Consider the following 11,891-nt stretch of genomic DNA (forward strand, 5'->3'; position numbering starts at 1 on the left):
TTGTTTGGGGTTAAATTCTACTGAGGGCCATGAGCCACGAGGAGTTGTCAGAGAAACTGAAGGACTCCGCTACTGGAAGGTCAGGGTGAGCGGAGAAGGCGACGAACAAAGCTTGAAACACTATCATAAACCACCAATAAGGCCCTGCAGAGATCAGGAGATCAGGACGGCCTTGCGGGGATCAGGAGATCAGGACGGCCTTGCGGGGATCAGGAGATCAAGAAGGCCCTGCGGAGATCAAGACGGCCCTGCGGGGATCAGGAGATCAGGACGGCCCTGAGATCAAGACGGCCCTGCGGAGGTCAAGACGGCCTTGCAGAGATCAGGAGATCAAGACAGCCCTGCGGAGATCAGGAGATCAGGAGATCAGGGCGGCCTTGCGGGGATCAGGAGATCAGGACAGCCCTGCGGAGATCAGGAGATCAGGAGATCAGGGCGGCCTTGCGGGGATCAGGAGATCAGGACGACCCAGAGATCAGGAGATCAGGACGGCCCTGCAGGGATCAGGATGACCCGGAGATCAAGACGGCGTTGCAAAGATCAGGAGATCAGGACGGCCCTGAGATCAAGACGGCGTTGCAGAGATCAGGAGATCAGGACAACCTGGAGATCAGGAGGTCAGGACGGCCCTGCAGGGATCAAGAGATCAGGACGGCCCTGCAGAGATCAGGAGATCAGGACGGCCTTGCGGGGATCAAGAGATCAGGACGGCCCTGCAGAGATCAGGAGATCAGGACGGCCTTGCGGGGATCAGGAGATCAGGACGACCTGGAGATCGGGAGATCAGGGCGGCCTTGCGGGGATCAGGAAATCAGGACCACCCGGAGATCAAGATGGCCCTGCAGAGATCAGGGCGGCCTTGCGGGGATCAGGAAATCAGGACCACCCGGAGATCAAGATGGCCCTGCAGAGATCAGGACGGCCCTGAGATCAGGGCGTCCCTGAGATCAAGATGGCCCTGCAGAGATCAGGGCGGCCTTGCGGGGATCAGAAGATCAGGACGGCCCGGAGATCAGGACGGCCCGGAGATCAAGATGGCCCTGCAGAGATCTGCTCCTTTCTTGGTCTCTTCACCAGTTTTTGCTGTGGGGTAGGCCGGCAAGAAGCTGTGTCTTATAAAAAAAAAAACATGTAAGCCCCTTCATCCAGCCACCAAAACCTACAGTATGTGGGAGACTGTGCTGCAGTCTGACGACACAAAGATTGAACTTCCTGGCCTTAATTCTAATTCTAAAAGGTATGTTCGGTGCGACGCTAACGCTGCGGGTCACCCAGGAAACGCCATGCCAACAGTGAAGCATGGTGGCGGTAGCATCATGTGTCAGGGCTGCGTCTCTTCAGCCGGGTCCAGAGCACTCGTTAAGCTCGACTGGAAAACGGCTGGCTCTGAATGCCGACGTGTTCTGGCTCAAGACCTGGCTTCAAACCTGCCAGAACGCTGAACATAAAGAGGGAAGTCATACTTCAACATGACCATCACCCAAAGCACAAAGCAAACCCTCAGAGGACGAGAATCCAAGTGTTTGATTGATGCAGCTACGGTCCAACCCTCAATCTGATGGAAAACCAAGAAACAACCGAAAAAGAGCTGAACCAAGACTTTCTGACACTTTGAAAGGACTACATTTTTCTTTTTTTGATTAAGAAAAGTGTACATGTGTGAAGATCATAGAGACGCTTATAAAGGCAAAAGAGACATCCACAAGGTGTTAGTCAGGAAGAGTATTAACACAAGATTTTAATTAAAATATTCATAATAAATAAATCTCTCCTTTCTCCCTGTGGACTTCGTTTGGGAAGAGTGGTTTTAAACAGTTCAATGATGTTCTTTCGCACAGATTACTTTTGTAATACTGTATTTGACCCGGTCTTTGTACGTTTTGACCTTATAGAAACATAATTCTCGCCAGTTGTGTGAAATAAGACCTTGAAAAAGGCATTGTGGCATAGAATTCACCGTAAAACTTGTGCTTTTTGTTGTTTTACCTCTTTTCTTATCATTTTATTTCATTTTATTTGTTATTTACTGTTTAATTGTGTCTTGCTGCTTTTAATGTTAATGTAAAGCACTTTGAATTACCTTGTGTTGAATTGTGCTATATAAATAAACTTGCCTTGCCTTGCACTGGTTGAGAAAAAGTTGCCTCTATTTTCTCATCACAGACTCTGATAATGACTACAGTTGTCTGTTTTGTCTGTTTTTGAACCTAATGAGTTGTCCTGAATCATACTGAGCTGAGGACTTCATCTCCGTGTAATCTTCTCTCTCGTGGTGATTAGGAACGTGTACAAGGACAATCGCACCCTGGAGTTGGCCTGTGACTCTCAAGAGGACGTGGACAGCTGGAAATCATCTCTGCTCCGCGCTGGAGTCTATCCTGAAAAGACGGCTTCGGTGTGTGAACTCATTCATCCTCAGTTTGAGGACAACGCCACAGATTCAGAGCATTCTGATCAGTTTTGAATGAATGAATGAATGAATGAATGAATGAATGAATGAATGAATGAATGAATGAATGAATGAATGAATGAATGAATAGTTTATTCTGGTTACATTACATAATATGCAACTTAACTTGTGTGCATGTAACTGACAAAACATTATCATACATATTTACACTAATCAGTTTCACACAATAAACAATAATACACAAACTCTGTGTAACCGAAAAAGGAATAGGCTGAAGCCGAAGCTTATTTTTGCCTATCCTGTACCTTCCAAAAGATAGATTATCAGTAATACAAAAGAAAAGAAAGAAAAGAAAATTTACTCTGAATCGCTCTATAATTATAATTAAATAATTAAATTAGATTCAAATCATTTTGCATTGTAATCCTTAATTATTTTGTCTTTCAATATTTTTTTAAAACTCAACAGTTTTATCTACATAATTTCAGTTCATCACAAAGGCCATTCCATAATTTGACTCCCAACAATGAACCACATCTGTATTTAATATTAGTCCTCACATAACATGTTTCAAAGACCCGTTTTGGAGACGTATATTGTTTTTTACTTCGTTATCACTTCCAAACCTGTACAAAATGATTGATACCAGCACAGAACTGCTCGGGTTTCCTTGATGTGAGGAAATAATCCCAGTGTTTCCCTCGTACCTGCACAGGTTGAGAGCGAGACCACCACCACCACGGACAACTTCTCCATGGACCCCCAGCTGGAGCGGAAGGTGGAGACCATCCGTAACCTGGTGGACTCGTACATGGCCATCGTCAACAAGTGCATCCGGGACCTGATCCCCAAGACCATCATGCACCTGATGATCATTAATGTAAGAACAAACAGCTTCCGTTAGGGGTGTAACGATACACTAACCTCACGATAACGATACGATATTATAGCAGAATTTTTTTAACGACTTGAATGAGGAACATATGACCGGAAAAAATTGTCTTTTATTTGAAAGACACAAAATACAAAACAATGCTATGCTTTTGTCCGATTGTTACAGTTTGTAATGCTTTATAACTGTTTCAGTTTTAAAGAGAAAGCCAGGCCAACCATTTTCCACAAACTGAACTAAAAGTAAATGTCAGGTTTGCATTATGCATCTTCAGTTTCATACAAGTACAAATATTTTGCCACAAACTGAACAGTTTCTCTCATGTATGACTTGACTTTTTTCTTTTCCAGAAATTTAACAACTAAAATTAAATAAATAAATAAACTATGAAAAGTCCCCAATTTTTTACTTTTCTTACTTACTAGTCAACACAATATATTAATTAGGCCTGTGTTGAAAAAATAGATTTTCCGATTCTAAATCGATTCTCATATTAATTCCTAAAAATCGATTCTTATGTCTAAAGATCGATTTTTTTCATTTTTTTTTCATCATTTTCGCCAGGTGAACTTTAATCCCAGTAGTCGGACACACAGTTTGTCATGACACTTCTGAAAAATGCCTGGTGCTTCATGGCAATATGTGTGCGTGGTGACAAAATAAATTAGATAAGCTAAAATGATTTGTTTACTGCATGAACTGTTGCAATTTCTTTCTTTTTTGCACTTTAAATGGATGTTGAAAGGCCTGTTTGAGTTATTTATTTCTCAGTTATTTCACAATAATTATTGTGAAATTATTATTTCACTAGTTATTTCACAGTCATATAATTCAGGCAACAGCTCAAAAAACATTTTAAATAACACTAAGCCAAATCAATATCGAATCGGATCATGATAATCGATTCTGAATATTAAGAATCGGAATCGAATCGATTCTTGACATTTGAATCGATACCCAGCCCTAATATTAATATTAATAACCCAATATCGCGCTACAGTTTGTCACCTCCACGACACGTATCGTGACGTTTTTTGTTTTCGCGAAATTTCGTGGCACGATATATTGTTCCACCCCTAAGTGCCGTCCACTTTTCACTGGTTATGCCTGAAGTACTAATGATGAAGTAGGCGACGAGGCGCATTCAGGTCTGATTCATCCTTCCTGTGCACTGGCTCCCCCCCGGATCCAGGTGAAGGACTTCATCAACGCAGAGCTGTTGGCTCAGCTGTATTCTGCCGGGGACCAGAACTCCCTGATGGACGAGTCCCAGGAGCAGGCCCAGAGGAGGGACGAGGTGCTGAGGACCCACCAGGCCCTGAAGGAGGCCCTGGCCATCATCGGGGACATCTCCACCTCCACCATCACCGTCCCCCTGCCTCCACCTGTGGACAACTCCTGGGTGGGAGGAACCAGTGGGGGTCGCAGGTAAATAAAAGAAACGATCCCGTTATAGAGGGTCTTCATTGACGTTACTTCCACACTGGAGTGGAAAAACATCAGCAAAAACGGCTGCAACTAGTGGAGAAGACGGGATAACAGATGATTATCGGCTTAAATTAAAGTCAGTTGGACTTGACAGGGACCCGTACAGTTACCCCAAGAACCAGTGGTCCATGGACATTAATATTTGGTACAGTTACCTGAAGAACCAGTGGTCCATGGACATTAATATTTGGTACAGTTACCAAGAACCAGTGGTCCATGGACATTAATATTTGGTACAGTTACCCCAAGAACCAGTGGTCCATGGACATTAATATTTGGTACAGTTACCCCAAGAACCAGTGGTCCATGGACATTAATATTTGGTACAGTTACCTGAAGAACCAGTGGTCCATGGACATTAATATTTGGTACAGTTACCAAGAACCAGTGGTCCATGGACATTAATATTTGGTACAGTTACCAAGAACCAGTGGTCCATGGACATTAATATTTGGTACAGTTACCAAGAACCAGTGGTCCATGGACATTAATATTTGGTACAGTTACCAAGAACCAGTGGTCCATGGACATTAATATTTGGTACAGTTACCAAGAACCAGTGGTCCATGGACATTAATATTTGTCCACGAATCCAGTTTCCTGATATTTATATGTACTTAATTTCTACACCGGGGAAATACACGAAGCAAAGCTTGAAGGCTTACAAAAGTCTTGACATCTGGTCCGACTTCAAGGCAGGATTTGTTGTAGAAATGAAAGTGATGAGGACACCGAACTTTATGATTTGACCGTTTAACGTTAGCTACCCAAAAATCCAACATTACCTGATACTAAATGGGAACCACAAATCCACGTTTTGGTGTCTGGAATCCAGTTGTTTCTGTGAATTGTAGTGATCCATTTGTCTCTCTTAAAGGGGACCTATTATGGCATCTAATACCTATTTTAAACAGGCCTTGAATGTCTTAAAAACAAACCTGAAATTGTTTTTGCTAAATAGATTAGAAATTCAGCCTCTGAGTCATGTCTTTATCTTCCCATTCTCTAACCTCATTATCGATGCAGGATTCTGAGTGGGCGGGGCTATGATAATGAGGTCTGTGCTGATTGGCTGCCTGAATGACGCGATACACCGCTACGAAAAAATGGCGGAAGCTCCGTTTGGCGGAGTTAGTTGTGGGCGTGGTTTCACCCATCGGAAGCCAACCTTTGCTCAAACTGAAAGTTTACGCTGCCACTCAGTCTTTCTGCCACTCAGTCTTTCTGACACTCAGTCTTTCTGACACTCAGTCTTTCTGACACTCAGTCTTTCTGACACTCAGTGGGCGTAACCCTCTGTGAAGTCGCATCTGTGACGTCATGTGCATTCCCTCTATAGAACACTGCTTATGAAGGACTACTTCTTCATCGGATTTGTTCTTGCTTATCCACTTCTCTTTCTTCACGTCCGTTCTCCTTCTCAGGTCCCCTCCCCCCAGCCCCACCGCCCCGAGGAGGATGTCCTCCGGCCAGCGTCCAGCTCCCCGAGGGGCCCCGCCGCCACCAAACCGCCCGGGGCCGCTGGGGCCCTTCAACAACACTGCTGACAGCCCTCAGGCTCCCAGCCGCCCCAACAGGGCCCCCCCCAGCATCCCCAGGTGAGAACAAGTGCCCTTCACTTTCCACTCAAATAAGATGTATACACAAAATCAGTGATTTACGATGACTTTCAAGTGAAATAAGAGTTGAGTGACAGGTTGAAGAAGCTGTCATCTCTACGGAAGAGTATTAGGGCCAGGCAGGAGAAAAAATATTTGAGAGGGGAAGATTTTTTTTTATTGTGCACTTCGAGAAAAAAGTCGAAATGTCGAGATTAATGTTGAAATACAATTTCGAGAAAAAAGTCGAAATTTCGAGAATAATGTTGAAATATAATTTCGAGAAAAAAGTCGAAATGTCAAAATTAATGTTGAAATACAATTTCAAGAATAAAGTCAACATTTCGTCTTTTTTCTCAACGTTTCGACTTTATTCTCAAATTTTGACTTTTTTCTCAACATTTTGACTTTTTTCTCGAAATTGTACATTAACATTAATCTCGACATTTCAACTTTTTCCCCACATTTCAACTTTTTTCTCGACATTTCAACTTTTTCCCCACATTTTGACTTTTTTCTCAACATTTCGACTTTTTTTGCGACATTTCGACTTTTTTCTCGAAATTGTACTTTAACATTAATCTCGACATTTCAACTTTTTCCCCACATTTCAACTTTTTTCTCGACATTTCAACTTTTTCCCCACATTTTGACTTTTTTCTCAACATTTCGACTTTTTTTGCGACATTTCGACTTTTTTCTCGAAATTGTACTTTAACATTAATCTCGACATTTCAACTTTTTCCCCACATTTCGACTTCTTTCTCGACATTTCGACTTTTTTCTCGCCATTTCGACTTTTCTCTCAAAGTGCATAATGAAAAAAAAATCTTCCTCCTCTGAAATATTATTTTTATTTTTCTCCTGCCTGGCCCTAATACTCTTCCGTACATTTCCCTTTAGTTTGAAACTGTCTAAAAGAAAATAAACTCTATGTAGTTCTTTTCACAGATAACACATAGCAAAGTGCTTTACAAAGTGCAGCAATATCGATGAAATAATAGCAAAATCAAGTAACATACGAGAAATTAAAAAGAAATAAATAAAAACCACTGCAGTTAAACGTCAGTCAACCCAGGGAGCTGCAGGCCCGTCTGCGGGTGTTTGTGTTTTCGCTGCATGGTCAAATGTGTCCCCAGTAAAAGTGCAGGATGCGATGGAACGTTGCCAATGACTGAAACATTATAGTTTCCCCTCGGCATTAACGTGATTTGCCGCCGGGGATCAGTAAAATAGTCTTGAAATGAAGCGATTGAACTTTTGAAATCACTTCTTCGTTGCTTTCTAAACAAGAGTTGGAGGAGAAAACCGACACCGCCGTCATGTCTGAGCTGTCCTTTAGACTCCAAGCTGAAGCTGCACATCTTAAAATATCTATTTCATTGTAAGTAGGTTTTTTGCTCATGTTTGAGAGGCGATATCCGGGCGTCGCAGCCGCTGCGTTTAGCTGTCACAGCCCTGAAACAAGTAAACTGAACTGCAGTGGACGTAACGGCAGAGGAGAGTAAGAGACTCAGGAAAGTAGGATGGAGGAGAGAACTAGACTATGCAAGGGCAAATCTTGGACAGCGTCATAAAGATAATTTAATATCCACTCCCCAAAGATCCCGAGCTAAAAGCTCCAAAATTCCTTTGTGCTGGAAACAAGGAAACTGAGCTTCTGAAACTCTTTTCAAGGGTTATATTTATAAAACACAACCTCTTCTTTGGTTTTTGCAAGAAGGAGAAAAAAAAAAAAAAAACCTTTTTATTTTTTATGTCAAGACTGAACAAAATGATCATTTTGCTTGTTTTGAAAACTCGTGCAGAAATGTTCAGGTCTTTTTGCTGTCGTATTTCGAACATTAGAACAATTTAACGTCTCATCTGTTTCTTCTGATGTCGATGTTTTGCTGCTCCGCGCCACCCTTCGCCACATCGCCGGCGACTCCCTTCTGCAGCCGGCGGCCTCCCCCGTCTCCTACAAGACAGGCCCCATAATCATCTCATCATCCAGGAGGGAGGGGGGTGTCTGGTACCCCGGTGACCCCGGTGACCTCCCCCCCCCACCTCAGCCACGGCTGTCCTGCTCTCCTTAGTGCTGACACTGAAGTCTCCCCGACCCCCTTTGAACCTCAAGCCCCCCGTCCCCCCCCCAACCCCCCGCCCCCCCACCAGGCGACGGCGTCCATATATCTGTGTACAGTATGGTACTTGTCTTGTGGTGTATGTGTACGTGCTGCTTTGTTGCTCGCCTGCGATACGGGTTTTTGGTTTCTGCAGGACCCGGTATCGGTCCCTGGGACATCCTCCTCCCCCTCCTCCACCTTCACAAGCAGAACCTTCCCTCAGCAGAGCCCCCCCGTCACCACAACCCCCCCCGTCACCGCTCACGCTACCCTACTCATTCCAAAGTGCAGCATGGCACATGAGCTGCTTCTCTTGCATGGGGGTGCGTGTATGTAGAGTGTGTGCACGTGGGGTTTGTGTGTATGTGTAAGAAGGAGGGACTAATTTGCCTATATGTAGGCTGACGTTGATTTAGTATTGTATGAATATATTGTATAATGCCCCCCCCCCCACCCCCAACACCACCAGTGGTAACTACTGTATCAGCTTGATGTTCTCTCATAGGAACAGAAGTTGGGTCTTAGTGTAAGTGTGTATATGCATTTTTTTTTTTCTGTGAGGATAATACCGTGTATGTGTATGTGTGTGTGTGTGTGTGTGTGTGCGTGTGCGTGTGTGTGTGAGAGAGAGAGAGAGAGTGTGAGGCTGTGCGTGTGTGTGTATGTGTGTGCTGTCCGTCTGCACGTTTGTTGGCATTTCAGTTCCATTTGTTTTCTTGGTCAAAGCTGTTAATGAATAATTATATAACCCTTTCAAGGGGGAGAATTTACCGTGTGACTGTTGTGAGTCGTTCCCGTGTCGTAGTAGCAAAGTCATACACACATAGCAAGGCTGAGGAGCACATTCAGTATTCTACTCTATGGAAAAACAGCCTCAATAATGCATCCACCATAGGTGTCCACCTGTGCTGTATCAGTGGTCGAATTCGTGACCCCTTTACGGCCTGAAGCTCTGATCCACATGCTGACTGGAGAGACGGACGGGACTGGAGCGTTGCACTTGGAGAAGAATAAAAAAAAGAAAAAAAAAAGAAAACTTCTTGGATAGACAAGTTCATCTAACAATGGACCGTGAAATGCTTTAACAGGTTTCCATTTAGCCTTTTTCTCAGGTTTGAAACATGCAAGTCCATGCACATCACAAACCTCTTTGAACCAAAACTCTCCTCTTTTTTTTTTTCTGCTCGCTTCCTTCCAAACACTGAAGCCAGCCCGTCAGCATTTGCATCACGGCTTGAGGTCGTATCGTCAGTGTTTCAAGTGCTTCTCTGTCCGTTTGTTATTGTGTATGTGGGCCTAAACTGTGTGTTTATGTATATAGGTAAAGATAAGGAGATGTATCAGTGGATTATTAACAACCTCGTTGAGAATCCTAGCGCTTTAATTGTTCTCTTTGTCTCTCTTCACTACATGCTTTTCTCTAATTTAGACTGCCTTACTGGCATGAGTTACAATTCTTTATTGCCAAAGTTAATTAAAGAAGGAGAATTGCAAAGTTAAAAAGAAAAAACAAACAAATCAGCTGTAAACCAGCATCAGTATGGTTCTGTATTTAGCAAAGGACACAAGGACATAATGTTAAATTTGAGAAAATGCATCAACTGTTATTTTTTGTGTGTCTGTATTGCTCCTCAATAAACTTCTTCCTCATGATATCATATTTTGTCCTCATTCTTAAAGTCATTTGGAAAAAAGGATGTATGATTATTAAAAAATGAACTCAATTGGTGTTATTATCAAGCCAAAAAAGTTAAATCCATCAAAGCAAGATTGTTGTTATTGTTGCATGAATAAAACCTATGGCTCTATAAGTATAAAGCGCCGTGTTTGGATGTTGGTTTGCGACAGCCTCACAGGTCTGCACTTGAAACACAGTTGAAAGGTGAGCAGGTGAACCCTTAACTACAAGGGAACTCAGTTTTATCTTCACATTAAATATTAGTCAAATATTCGCTTTCACCTTGGCCTATAAAGGCCAGGCAAGTATTATTTGTGTAGCACAATTCAACAACTAGAGAGACATTAACACATAGCAGAAATAAAAAGCCTGATTTAAAATTGAAACAAAAAAAGAAAGGAAAAAGAACAATGGATAAAGTTAAAATATTATTAGAATATGATGTTTTTAAAGTGTAAGAGTGCAGATTTGGAGCTTTATTCGAGAACAGATCATGGTGTTTGAACAGGTCCCGAACCTGCTGCTGATGCACCAAACGCTGGTCTAATATTTTGGATTTTGTCTGTGAAGAATTTAGGAAGTCATTGCAGTTCATCCGCCACTGACACGGTAGTTTGTCAGCCTGTCAACTGTAGTAAATAAGGGATAACCCTAACCGAGCGTTATGACTGTTTTTAGTGATGATGTCAGAGAAGCAGGACTTATTTGCATTCCTCAGTCCCATCTGCCAGACCAAACCTGTGGCCTTTTCCAGCTTTGCTACATTTTATGCACCTCAGACCAATAAAATGAATGCTTGTGTCTGTTTGCTTATGTAATCTTACTGTTTCACTGAGAAACATGTGATATGATATTTTTCACTGAGATGTGTATCATATCAATCAAACAAGGTTCCTTGTTTAATAAATAATTGTGCAAAAACACCCGCCTGGCACAACATTATCCATTTTCTTCAACTTTAGGAACATCATGGTGGCAGCAGCAGAAACCCGGTTGAGCATAAGGAATAAAAATACTGATTGAGCAAAGTGGCAAAGTAACATTTGTTAACATTGCACATATTTAATGTGCGATCAGTCTACTTTTAATATTATCACTGTACTGGAAATTAAATGGATGTGTTTAAAATGTAGAGAAAATAAGGTAATGTTGTCTAAGACTTTTCAACACAGTACTGTACACACGCATATGTAAGAATAAAGGTTGTGTATTTTAAAGTTTTTGTAGTTCAGTTCAGTTTTGGCTATATATATATAAATATTATGTGTATAAATATATGTATGTAAGGCAACAAACCATGAATCACGACAAATGTAATCTCAAGAAACGTCCAGAATACAGTTTAACTCATTCCAAATTTGTTAAATAAATTCTAAGCCAATAAATTAACAATAACTGTAATTATTTCCTCGCTTCCATCCTTAGAAATGATCTTTATTCACTCCTGTCTCGCACTCATCAGTGTGAATGGCAAACATAGTTTTGTAAGTGTTTCAGAGTCGGGCAGTGAGCGCCCTCTAGTGTCTGAAACATGCGGGATCTGGTCACGTGATCAGATGTTCAACGACACTCAATCCTGGTAAAGTGGAACAAAACGGGCTGCAATAAAAACTATACTTTTTACACCACCAAATTTCGGAGGCAAAGATGGTATTGGGTTACACCAACATTTTCTCATAGCATTCTTTTTGGAAAAAATAAACATACTATGTGAATA

General features: G+C 42.2%; 1 protein-coding gene across 2 annotated transcripts in view; it reads left to right on the forward strand.

The window, feature by feature from the left end:
• dnm3b (dynamin 3b) overlaps positions 1-10,154 on the forward strand; it is a 44,015-nt gene extending 33,861 nt beyond the window's left edge. For both annotated transcript variants that reach the window (XM_061732918.1, XM_061732919.1), the window contains exons 17-21: positions 2,281-2,395; positions 3,126-3,290; positions 4,495-4,730; positions 6,215-6,388; positions 8,329-10,154. In XM_061732918.1, coding sequence (XP_061588902.1) covers positions 2,281-2,395; positions 3,126-3,290; positions 4,495-4,730; positions 6,215-6,388; positions 8,329-8,368 — 730 coding nt within the window. In that variant the 3' untranslated portion in view covers positions 8,369-10,154. The remainder of the gene's footprint in view (positions 1-2,280; positions 2,396-3,125; positions 3,291-4,494; positions 4,731-6,214; positions 6,389-8,328) is intronic.
• Positions 10,155-11,891: the final 1,737 nt, after the last annotated feature.

The sequence above is a fragment of the Cololabis saira genome, chromosome 10, assembly GCF_033807715.1.
Source record: "Cololabis saira isolate AMF1-May2022 chromosome 10, fColSai1.1, whole genome shotgun sequence".
NCBI classification, from domain to species: domain Eukaryota; kingdom Metazoa; phylum Chordata; class Actinopteri; order Beloniformes; family Belonidae; genus Cololabis; species Cololabis saira.